The sequence below is a fragment of the Zingiber officinale genome, chromosome 2A (assembly GCF_018446385.1).
Source record: "Zingiber officinale cultivar Zhangliang chromosome 2A, Zo_v1.1, whole genome shotgun sequence".
Lineage (NCBI taxonomy): Eukaryota > Viridiplantae > Streptophyta > Magnoliopsida > Zingiberales > Zingiberaceae > Zingiber > Zingiber officinale.
This window is the reverse complement of record NC_055988.1, coordinates 176340548-176353331: the sequence shown is the minus strand read 5'-3', so window position 1 is coordinate 176353331 and position 12784 is coordinate 176340548. Positions and strand designations below refer to the sequence as shown.

At 39.4% G+C, this 12784-nt stretch overlaps 2 protein-coding genes across 4 annotated transcripts; one reads left to right on the top strand and one right to left on the bottom strand.

Moving 5' to 3' along the window:
• Positions 1–161: 161 nt before the first annotated feature.
• Positions 162–5816, bottom strand: LOC122043442 (ubiquitin carboxyl-terminal hydrolase 25-like). Of its 3 annotated transcripts, none has more exons than XR_006129503.1 (10): positions 5317–5816; positions 4698–5199; positions 4534–4609; positions 4354–4446; positions 2371–2457; positions 1445–2271; positions 1113–1241; positions 693–825; positions 452–571; positions 162–385 (listed from the first exon to the last, which is right to left on the bottom strand). XR_006129503.1 is itself a non-coding variant. In XM_042604044.1 (10 exons), the coding sequence occupies exons 1-9, from the start codon at positions 5480–5482 to the stop codon at positions 705–707; spliced, it is 1932 nt and encodes a 643-aa protein (XP_042459978.1). In that variant the 5' UTR covers positions 5483–5815; the 3' UTR covers positions 162–571; positions 693–704. The 3 variants fall into 3 exon arrangements, 2 of the variants coding, with proteins under 2 accessions (XP_042459978.1, XP_042459976.1); XM_042604044.1 differs by having other exon boundaries at positions 162–571; positions 1445–1787; positions 1857–2271; positions 5317–5815; XM_042604042.1 differs by having other exon boundaries at positions 162–571.
• A 510-nt stretch (positions 5817–6326) lies between these two features.
• LOC122040325 (PAN domain-containing protein At5g03700-like) lies at positions 6327–8027 on the top strand. The gene has a single exon (XM_042599647.1). The coding sequence runs from the start codon at positions 6386–6388 to the stop codon at positions 7811–7813; it is 1428 nt and encodes a 475-aa protein (XP_042455581.1). The 5' UTR covers positions 6327–6385; the 3' UTR covers positions 7814–8027.
• The last annotated feature ends 4757 nt before the right edge of the window (positions 8028–12784 follow it).

Genomic DNA, 12784 nt, shown 5'->3' with positions numbered 1-12784 from the left:
GATTTTTAATACGCAACAAAACAAATAAAATACCCAGGACATTACGCTTAATCATGTTTCTCAGAGATTATTCTCTTTTAATAACTAGGCCTTCAATAAATTAGTTCGAATGATCTTAAAATGGTGAGCATACAAACATTACGACCCAACAGGGAGAGAAGAGAGCAGAAATGGAGAATTTACTTGATGTAGCTTAATGATTGCATTCATTATATTCAAACATTCAACAGCTCAAGATATCTAAAAGGAGATCCTCGAAACGGAGTTCCTCTAAGAGATGATAGGCAAAGTTAACAAAAAGCATATTTTACATGGGGTGAGTAACTCTGCATTTGACGCCTCCAACGGTACAAAAAAATCTTCGATGCCAAAATTGTGAATCTCACTGATGGAGGGAAGAAGAGTTACTAATGAAGACCTGAAAAACTAGAAACTTAAGGTGATGTTTTACCGTAAAAAATTTGACATTCTCCTGGTATTGAAAGAATATATAATCATAGCCGCATGTAAGCCTTTGAGTTTGGAACAGTCATCTTATGTCCAAGCATCATCCAGTTGCAGCATAGTATGACTGGATAACCAAAGTTTTATTTAGATTTGAGATAGATAAATTACAAATCAAAATATACATTACAAAAACAAAAAACAGACTTTCGATGCAAAGTTGCAGACTTGGGTACTAGGAACAGTACCTTAATCCATATTCAAGGATCCAAAAGACGTGTTTCTTGACTAAAAGATCTGAGGCGTTCGATGAGGCGCTCCTTTAGTGATTCGGGAATTTGCAATATGAAAGTCTTCTTTGCATCACTTATCAATTGTTTCCTGCATTAAGATGGCAAAGCAAAATCATTGTATTTGTGTTGAATCATTGTATGTAGCAATCAAATAATTATAAAAATGTTTTACAACCATCAGATTGACAATAAATACAGCAGTAACATACGGAACAAATCATGAATATAACATGTTAATATCAGAACAGGCATCATTAAGTAGTAGCACAGTCACAATAGAGTTAGTGTGTAAAATAAACAATATCATCTTGCAATTGCAAATATTCCTAAATAGATATCCTAATTCACGTTTGCAAAATTACAGCAGATGTTTACCTTATCAAACTCTTATCATAAGACGTGTCTGCGGCTTGCATGCACTGTCTTTTTTTAGCTCGCATAAAGTCTTGAACTTTATCTACCCATCCACAAGAGTGCAATTCGGAAGAGGCTTCTCCAGAGAGCCTAGAAAGCAGTATCATGATAAGCAGAGATAAGTACGCACCAACAATATGGAAAATATTTACACCTGGTTCCAACTAGTATATATTTTTGGTTTATGATGGAACAAACAATGGCACTACCAAATGAAAAACGGGGCACAACAGCTAGAATGGTTTATCGTAACTAAAATTTCTTAGTTCCATCATCGAAGAAGAAATACTCACAGTTCTTTGAACTTTTCAATTTCTCGAGAATGCCTTTTCTCACATGACAACTGATTCTTGCTTGAGCTATTTTCCCTTGGCAAAGCAGTGGAACCATTAGAGCTCGTATCTGGATTTTCTCTGCTTTTCATATTGTGTACTTCTGAATAAACTTTATGATGCTTATCAATCATCAGTTTAGGTGACCTGGAATAACTAGAACCTTTTCTTATAGCTGCTGCAGACTCAGTGTCCTCTGTGTTTAGGTGTCTATCTGATGGATGAGAGCACCCATTTCCATTTGGCCAAAGAGGCGCATGCTTATTTTGTTGCCTGACTATATCAGAAGATACGTCCACATTAACTGCATCGAAATTAGAAGTTGTCAATGTCTCAAATTTTTGTAACATCTTATTTTCACTAAGGGAATTACATGCATGTGTTGTTGTGTCTTCCCCAATAGCTCTTTTTTTCTGAATATTAAAGTACCCATTATCATTTGGCAAAGTCCTTTTTGTCTCAAGGTTCTTCAGATTAATGGGTTTAAATTGTGGAGATGAAATAGCTTCACTGTTCTTCAGCAATGCAGAACCATTATTCGTAGAAGATGCCCCGTTGGTATTAGCAATCATTGGTTTTAAAGTTTCTGCAGTCTTTTGGCTTTCAACACTGCTACCATTTACAATAGAAGGTTTGAATCCATTGCAAGACAAAGCAGATTTGTTTGTCTTTGGGGAACAATTAGTGCGTATATAAAAAAGCATGTAAACCTTCTCAGATAAAACTTCTTGTGAGCTTGAACGTGAAATATGGGCATCATTACAACAGAACCATCGACCAGAAGCATCCTGTTAAGGTAAAAAATAAAACATGAATAAATAAAGTTATCGCTAATACACATCCAATAGAATGTCAAAGATTGAATATGCAATTTAACAAGTTGCTACCTTAATGTAAGCATAATAATGTCCCGATTCTGGTGAGAAACCTGAGTGTACTATACATCCAAAAAGACCATACTCTGGCTCCGGATCCTGTGATTTAATAACTCAAGTTTAGAAATATGAATAGCCTTGATAAAATTGCTTGGTCTAAAGGTTACACTTTCTAGGTTCATATTCATAGCCCACCAGGAAAGGGCAGAAGGGCAATTGGTCATTGCTCTAGCCAAAAAAGGAGATAAATTCTATGAGAATTGGCATACCAACCCATACAATTCAAGTAATCTACACGGTAATGGATACTTCCTCTATTGCATCTCCCAAATGATGCCACTTAGGAAACTAATTGTTCAAACCACTGAGAAACTTTGCAAAAGATCTAATAAACCAGAAGATATCTTCTGAAGTAGTTGCCGGAGAATGTAGTAGTTAGAGAGTTGTCCTTCTGTTTGCAGGAAGAAAAGTTGTGAGGTCCAAGAAGCAAAATGGTCAATAAACCTTACTGTCTTATCATATTAGTATTCTCTATTATTAGGGCTATAAATGAGTCAAGCTTTATGTTGTTCAAGCTTGTTTAGTAAAGTAACTGAACAAGCCTAAAATCAACCAAGCTACTGAAAGATTGTTCATGCTTGGGTTCTTTTCTTTTTCTTGAACTTAAGTTTGGTTCAAGCTTGGCTTGAGCTTAGCTTGTTTAGATGGCATCGGGCTCATAATTCAAGTTTGTTTGATTGTTTGAAATATTTACATTTTAAAACATTTTTGATTTGTTAGTGATCTTGATATTGCAAGTTTGTTTGTTCATTTTGATAGTTTCTTTGATTATTTACAAATTTAATAAGAAAATTATTATGAATATGGTTCACCAACTTTATTCGTGGATATTGTTCGTTAACATTATTCATAAACAATTCACAATTTTTATTCACAAACATTAATGAGTCGAACACATGTGTTCAAGCATCTTTATTTAGTTTAATGAGTTGTTTAAGTTTGTTCATTTAATTAACCTTGTGTATATTGGATGAACATAGACCAACTCTCACCAAATTGAACTAAGCTTGCTCACAAACGTTTAGTTCATTTATATCCCTAATAATAATTGATATAAACTTCCATAACAAACACTTTGATGTTGTCTAAAAGATATTTAATCATTTAAAAGCATTACTATCAAAATTCTACGCTAAAAGGAAATGTATATCTTATAACTCACATGCTAAAGGTTTATGTCCTATTCATAGACAATTTTAAACTCAATTCATAGAACAACATGATCCACAATGCTTAAGCCCTGGATCAACCTTAATACTACATCCTCCCACTTCCAGCTTGCTATTAAGTCGTCACTCAGCCACTTAGTAATCTTCCACGCTTAAGATTCCAGACATTCCAATATGAAACATGGGAAGATGATTAAATCAAGAAAAAATTGTATATCATAATAGGATGTTTTGACAATTTAATATCAACATCCTATATCTTTCATAAGAGGAAACTTTCCAGAATTGCTGAGAGACAATGCATTTTATCTAATAGATAAGTGCTACTACAGACCTAGAAACAAATGATGGAAGAAACAGTAATCATATCAGAAACACTCCATGGGGAATACTAGACTCATGAGTATTTAAGGGTTGGTTTGTGCTTGTTCAAGGGTTATAAACACCTTTCAAGCATCGATCAAAACTAAGAAAGTAGATCAAGCCATATAAAGTCTATGAAGTCTGAACCAACTTGGTATGTTAGGTAACAAAACCAACAATCCAAAACATGCAGTAGGGTGAACTATCGGTACTAAAAGCATTATAGACCATTTTAACTGGCATTGATTGGCAATAATCTAATAGTTTGAGAGAAGTTGTGGATACCTTCACTTATGTGCTTATTACATTGGTCACTACCAACTCTACATAAAGACACTACTGCTGAGAATAATTCATTCAATTGTCACAATTGAATATAACTACAAGTGCAGCATAAACTAACCTGACTTGTATTGGACATGAACTTTGAAAGCCCAAGAAGCTCATCAAAATCAATGTTTCGATTAATCTTCCCACCATGTACGCCTTCAAATCTCTACAGGAAAATGAATTTTATCTTTAAGATTCCGATGTAATAGAATTAGTATATTTGAGATAGAGAAAAAAAAAACAAAATTATCACCTTAAGTTGGATGACTAGAACATTTGGTGCTCGAAGTATAAACATCTGTTTCTTGGCTACTGATAGTTTTTTACAACTGAAAGGAAGGAACAAAAACCAAATAACTATATCTGACATAGTTTATAGTTTTATGCTAGAAATAAATGACTTAATGACTCTTTTACTTGCTGCAGCTGTATTTATTGTTGCCATCCAATACTTCAGGCTGAAAGAATCGAGCTAGGGCATCCTTCAGGGAATTGCTCTGGAAAATATCGAGACAGATGTCCATAATCTCGTCCACTTTGTTCGAATCCCCCTTGCAAGCGAGGCACTTCACCTGACTCAGCAACGCCCCTCCAAAAATCTCCTTCATCACCGTGCTGGGCACAGAGCGCTCATCCACCTTAGAATCTACATTAACGACCCCTCCAATGGCTCCACCACCTCCACTTTGCTTGTGGATCTTGATGCAGGCATTATGGCATGCGTCGATCACATAGCGAAGGAATTCGTGAGCGTCTTCCTGACGCCCGCAGCGGAAATGCTCCGCGAAGAGGGATAGGCACTTCAGAATCTTGGATGGCGCTTCGGTGGTATTCGCTCCGTCAAGAGTGAGGGATCGAGAGATCTGCCGCTCGAGTATGCAGAATGGGCACTCCTCCCGATTCGCGAACACCGACTTGCCTGCAAAGCAAACAAAAACATAATTAGTTCTCCAAACAAACAAACAAAGGATTTGCATGAAATTTCTGAAAGAAAATTAGGGCAAACAGATGGGGCAGGGCGAGGGCTAGGGTTTACAGAGTGAGGAATGGCGGAAGGAGAGGCAGAACTGGGCGAGGGGAGGCGTGTAGATGAGGCACTGGAGAACGCTATTAAGGTAGCAGGAGTTGCCGAGGTTTTTGAGACCGAGAGGGGCGGCGCCCCCCTTTCGGAAGCGCGCGTGCCATGTCATCTGCAGAGCCATCAACGACCGCCGAGGCGGCCAGCGAAAGCGGATCCAGCAGCGATTCCCTCTCTCGTCGACGCGCTGCAATCCTCCTCCGCCCTATCTTCATTCGACCGCATCAATTCCGATGCCTCCGCCGCCACGTCTGCCGCGACAGTCCTCGGCACAGCAGATTCGTCGTGGTGCTCAACGACGCCGCTCGGCTCCGGAAGAAAGAGGAGGTTGAGAAGGCAGAGAAAGGGGCGGAGGAGGAGGAGAGCGAGGCGGCGGGGCGAGGGACAAAGACGCGAGAGCCGCGTTAGTGACGCGATCCGACAGACGAAACGAAACGAAGAGGCGTTGGATCATTTTCGAGCAGGTGGCCATTAAGTCGTTACTCTTTGGTGGTTTGCATTAGTTTTAGCGTGCGTGTCGTCCATCGAGGAGAAGTCACGTTCGTCTCTCCCGTTAGATGCACGCCACGCGTCCGTGAAGTATATACGAAAATGTATAATGCTCCACACTGTATAATGCAATTTTTTATTAAATCTAAAATCTTTTTTTTTTTATAAAAAAATTGGTCAAACTATTAATTTATGAAAGTAGAAAAACATATTGATTACAGAAAAGGATAGGAGTCATAATTAAACAAGTGATAATAATGAATATCTTAATAGTGAAATAGAAATTTTAACAGGTGTTTTGACATTATTAAAAAATTAAATAATATTCACTCAAATTATTTTACTTTAAAAAAATTTGTATTTGAAAGACCCAAAAAAAAAAACATTTGAATATATTGTTTTAAAATTAAAAAGAAAAATACAAATGAGTTGACTAATTCTCAAGTACCCGACCACTAATCTTTGTTTTGGTCAAATTGACGACGAAAAAGATAGAGGGGGAGAGAGAGAGAGAGAGGTGACCTTCTTCGCCTCCGCCATGGCGGCCGGAATGCGACTCCCAGTTCCTTCTTCCATCCTTCTGTTGCTTTACTTCACGATAGCGTCCGGGTTCGCGTCCGCCACGTCTAACGAGATCCATAGAGGATTCTCCGCCGCCCACGACCCTTCCTCCTACTCCCAGTTCCAGCCCCTTCTGGCCGATCCCACCGGCGTCTTCGCCCTCGGCTTCCTCCGCACCGAGCTTTCGAATCTCAACCTCGCCGTCCTCCACGTTTCCTCCTCCTCGGCGCTCTGGCGCGCTTCCGTGTCGCGGCGCGTACGCTGGGACGCCTCCGTTTCTCTATCTTTCAACGGATGCCTCGTCTTGTCCGACGACGAAACAGGGGTGCTCTGGTCGACTGCTCCGGTGGATTCCGGAGACTGGGTGGTTCTCCTCAACTCGTCGAATATCCAGGTGCAGAAGCAGTTGGCGGAATCCGTCGTGGTTCTTTGGCAGAGCTTCGATTTTCCCTCCGACACACTCGTCCAAGGTCAAAACTTTTCCTCAGTTAGCGATCTTTCCTCTAGGGATCGAAGGTTCTCGATGAAATTGGGGGAGAGCTACTTCGCTCTTTACATGGATTTACCCGGTGGAGCGCCGCCGATTATGTACTGGAAACACAGCGTCTTGGAAGCCAAGGCTCAGATCGTCCCTGGCGGGGGAGCGATTTACGCGCGGGTGGGCGAGGGGTTTTTAGGGATGTACCAAACCGAGACGGCCCCCGTCGACGTGCTCCCCTTCAACACCTTCAATCGGCGAATCACCGGGCTGCGCCGCCTGACTCTGGAATCCGACGGCAACCTCCGCGCTTACTACTGGAACGGCTCCATCTGGAATGAGGATCTCCGGGCGATCGCCGACCACTGCGAGATCCCCACATCCTGCGGCGCCTATGGGCTCTGCAACTCGGCCGATGGCGGCTGCCTAAGGGAGGAGGGAGAATGCCCGCCGGCCGTCGCCGGTGACTTTTGCGCCACCGGATCGAATGTGTTCGGCGTCCTGAGAAGGCAGGGCGTCGACCTGGCGAACGACGAACTGACACCGCATCGAAAAGTGGCGTCTTTGGAGCAGTGCGAAGACTCTTGCGAGCGGAACTGCAGTTGCTGGGGCGCAATCTACCACAACGTGTCGGGGTACTGCTATCGACTGGACTACCCGATCACTCTAGTGGCGGCGAACGAGAGGAAGGTGGGGTATTTCAAGGTGAGGGTGAGCGGCAGCGGCCGAAGGACAGTGAAGAAGGCGATGCTGGCGGTGGGTGGCGTTTTGTTCGCAGGAGCGGTGGCGGTTGCTGGATACAGTGTGTGTAAGCGGCGGCGAGGGCGGAGGCCGGTGGCGTACACGGATCTCAATTCGGCATCGTCTCAATTGATTGAGCTCTCCAGCACGTCCAACAATGGCGAACAAGAATCTCAATTCGGTTAGGACACACTGTTTGGAAATGGCTTTAGTTTTTTTTCCCATTTTAGATTATTTTTATTCCTATTAAAAGTAAGCAAAATATAAATATTATATTAAAAAGTTGAAAGATAGTTGTAAAAAATATGTATAGTATGTTCACTGTAAGCCACCGCGAGAGGCAGCTGCAAGCTTGCGGCGACCTAGTTGCAACTATGCTCTAGATCATACGAGGACAGAGAAGGTAAGATGAATAATTGGAAGAGAAGTTGCATAAACTGAATGGACATCAACATCTCCCTTAGTTGCTAAACCAGGGCAAATCCCTGGGTCCCCAGTACACATCGGATCGATAAATCTCATAAATAGAAAGCACTAGAGGAATAGATCGTCTGACCTAGAAAGTCAAGCCATTTAAGTTGAAGAAAAATAACTACTATAAGCTATGCCTAACAAGCAAAATACTACAAACTATAATTAAATATCTATGAAGATGAACCAAACAAACAAGGCTTTGGACAGACAGAACTGTATCAGGTGTCAAGCTATGTCTAATAAAATCACTCAATGCCTCTATTAGTGATTCATTAGACAGAAAAAATATTCGGCAAAAGTGCATCTCACAAGATGACTCAATACAGTCAAAATAATCGTATTATTGTAAAACAGGAAGCAAAATACAAGCTATAAAGCATTACCAATTTCATAGGAAGCTGATGCCGACCTGTGGGCTGTGCCCATGGAGAATACGAAGCTAAGTCCTGTAGATACAATTATGCTGATACAGACCGGCTATGTACTGTGGATCGTGACGTTGCAAAGGCTTTGAACCCGGGAGACCTGACCGGCTTATAGCCCAATAGTTTGGGAACCATACCTTAGAAATATATAAAGGCCTCGACTCCTGAGAATATGGCTGACTTTGTGGCCCTGACCGGCTTAGAGCTCGATCGGCTAGGAATCATGCTTTGGCGTTAAGTGGAAATCCGATCAACTATGTGGCCGGTCGACCGAGAGCTATGCCTTCAGCATATGTTGGAGTTGGGCCCCTTTTGCTACCATGGTCTTCTTGACTTTGACCACTATATCATCTTGACTCCCTATCCTTGGGTCCTAAACAATGCGCCACTACTGATTAAAAATCAATAGTGGAGGATTACAAAGGGTTTGATGATATCCGAAATGTCTCATATGGGTTGATCTTTATTCATTAGTATTTTTATGAAATTTATTTGATTACACTCTTTAATTCAACTGAAAGAGAGACATGTGATAATATCCAGAGAGCCCTCGCACGGGCTAATCTTTATTCTTCAATATTCTTTTAAAATTCATTCTATTACACTCTGCAGAGGAGACATGTTTCTCTCCTGTTCAGGTTCACCCGTACAGGATCAACTTATGATATTAACCAGCCGACTTAGTACTCACCACCTCTTCTAGAATGCAGCCTGGCATAATGCCAACAGGATTCCTTCTAATGGTTGTCCCTCAACAGTTTTGTAGAATGTCAGCTGACGATAGATGGAGGCCACGTGGAGATAACTTAAGACATCCTGAAACTTCGTCGAGAGCTCTTTCATTATCACATTCACATCACGTCAATAATGTACCTCATATATCTCTCCATTATTAAAAAAAAAAAAAAACTTTTCGAACAATAATTTCATGAGTTTCATACTTTTTTCATTATATATATTTCTTATATTCTACCTTATATATAATTAAATTGTTATAAAAAATTTAATTAATCAAAAAAAGGCATGCTGTTGTTCAACGTATCTTTTATTAAAGCTTTTTCTTTTTTACAAATATTAAAAAAAATCATTTAAGAAAAACTTTTTAAAAAGTTAATTAAAGAAGGAAAGAACCTGGCTCCTTGGTGCCACATCACCGACAGCTCATTGTGGATGCTCTTATAACGGTTGTTTCCTAATACTAATAGCCTCAGGGAGAGCTGGTGGGTGACCTCGTGAAGGTCTAGTTGGTGAGACGTACGTGCACCAGAGTACTTTGCACCATAACCATCTCTTTGTTTTTTCAGGTTTCTATGGAAAATTAGGAATGGTACACAAGTCTGATGAGCCCAAAACCCACAGGTCCGAGAATCCAAACTGGGCTCAGATATTATTTTTTTATCCCTTCCAATTTTGTCTTATGCTGAATAAATGAACTAAGTTAATATTTTTTATTTTGAATAATTAAAATTAAAATTTTTTACTTATATTTATTGCCAAATATATTACATCTTAGAGAAATAATATTATTAAGAAAAAATCTCAACGAAAACTCTTAAGGATAGACACATAAATGATGAGACCTACAAAAAATTAAATGATGTGTCTATCCTTAAAAATTTTCCTTAAGAATATCATAGCTCTTCATCCTAGCCTCTTAAATGCTAACGTCATTATCCAATCCTTCTCTTAACAAATCGTAGACTTGAAGGTGCATGATATCTTGACGTTCTAATTTCACCTCTAAATTCCTAATAAACACAAGCAAATACGTTGGACGAATAGAAAACTGCATGCATCCCCACTAAGTTCCAAACAAAGCATAGTTCAGTATAAGTCACGAATTTCATGACAAGAAATTCCAGAGATCAAGCATCGAAGATCCAGAGTTAGAGTCTCAGTAATATACCTCTTATTTTCCAAGAAAAATTGAGAAGAAAACAGAGGAATAGCTCATACCAACTGTGGCCAACCAAAAAATGCAGTCGCAAGTACTCTGGAAGTGCCTCGTGAATTTCTTCCTCCCCTGCACCTGCAGACGACAACATCAACAATAATATAATACTCTTTTTAACTTCATCTCCAAGAAGTTAAGGTTTTATTTTAGCACAATTTGGCACGCGCCAGTTGAGATTTAATCGTATAGAATTTAATTTTGTCACCCGTTAGTTTAATTACCTCCAAATTTAAATATAATGTATCAATAAAAGATCAACTGAACCGAACTGGTTGTTGCATCACTTAGAACATCAACTTTTTAGTAGATCGACTTCACAATTTTCTAAGAATCATTAAATAACTCTAGCTCCTAAGATATCTTGTATATATTAGTATTGATTACTCATCGTATCGATGAATATATCCTAAAAGAATTGAACTGTGGCTATAATTAACACAAATACAGGATATTTATGCACCTAAATTTGTCTAACTCAGTGTCACACCTCTTCATTGTCTCTAGTGCTCTGACTAGTACTTTCCCTCCCTTTGCTTTTTGGTGTTTCATTTGTTCTCCATGATTGACTAAGAAAATTAAAGGAAGCGTCACCAAGGAGAAAAGAGGAGAGAAAATAAATCGTCTAACTAAATTGATCCTAGAGGATAACAATCAAGACAAATGGTATCATTGGAACAATATATATCAGCACCCACCAACATAATGACATTTACCGCAGCGCTTTTTAGTTTCTAGTGTAAAAATACTAAAAAATGATAAGATAAAATAGATTTTACCTCACTGACCTAATTACCTCTTGGACACATAGTCCAAGACTGTAGCTCGGATAGTAATCGGTGCCAGCCCACATTGGTACTGTATGGGAGGTACACAGTGAAACCATATAATCTCTGTTGTAAATATAATCTCCCTAACAAATATAAATTGCAACATAAGAAATTTAGTTTGTGTACATTAAAAATCATTTAAAACATACATCAACTTACCAATTTGCGGAAGTGAAAGCTTCGTTTAGGTTTTTACCACATATTTTTTTCCCGAAGCTAAAGGATACGAACAATAATGGAGTCAGAGGAATGGCCAAAGATCAGAGGTATATACGGCGGCTTCCGTCGGTGGTTGTGACAGTACAACTGTACCATTACAATTATTTCAAGTACAATAAAAACATAATCGAACATTCCGAGAATCCTCGGAATATTAATTCGTTCCGCGAGAATGATATTTCTGTGGGCACTGGGTTTGCCTTCGCCATACATAATAATTGCACAGTCAAATTTCAAGTCAAAGTGACCGCAAGATTATTTCTGATATCGAATACAAGACTGTTGGTCATAGTTTCTTCCTCAGCAGGTATAGCTTCTTCCTCTGCCGGTATAGCTTCATTTCCTTCATATTGTTAGATTCCAATTAGTTGTCCTGTTATTCATTCCCTATTAGATTCCCTAACCATTAGGCGATCACTTTCTATAGTTAAATCCAAATGGTCTCCTAACTTAATTCAATGCACACCAATTTAATTTTATTTAGCAGTTTTAACTAAAATATTAGGAATTAATTAGGAGACCATTTGGTGTGCATTGAATTGAATGAGGCGACCATTTGGATTTGGCGATAGAAAGTGACCATCGAATAGTTAAAGAATCTAACAAGGAATGAATAATAGGAAACTAATCGAAATTTAACAATACGAAGGAAATGAAGCTATATCAACAGAGAAAGAAGTTATACCGACTGAGAAAGAAGTTATGACCACCTCACAACCAACAGCCTTGTATCTCACATCAGAAATAATCTTGCGGATCACCTTGACTTGAAATTTGACTGTGCAATTATTATGTAGGACAAAGGTAAACCCAGTGCCCACAGAACTATATTCTCGTAGAATGAACTAACATTCCGAGAATTCTCGGAATGTTCGATCATGTTTTTCTTATACTTGAAATGATTGTAATGGTACAGCCACGCTACCACAGCCGCCGACAGAAGCTTTAATCCTTGAGACTGTAATCCTTGATCTCCAATAGGTTGTTGGCGAGTCCAACCCCTACATCCAACTCGGCATCAGTTGGTGTCACAAGAACCCATATTCTCTATATGAGGTTCAGGTCTTGAAATGCCACCTTATTATGTCCATGATCGTCCGCAACTATGAATAAGACTCACTCAGTAAGTGTCACTGTGCTAACACCAAGTACCTAACAGACAAGTATAGAAATAGCTATAAAATCAAACATAACTAAACAAAGTAATGAACCCAATTAATTAACATTATAATCCAACTCATAATCAATCACAACAAAC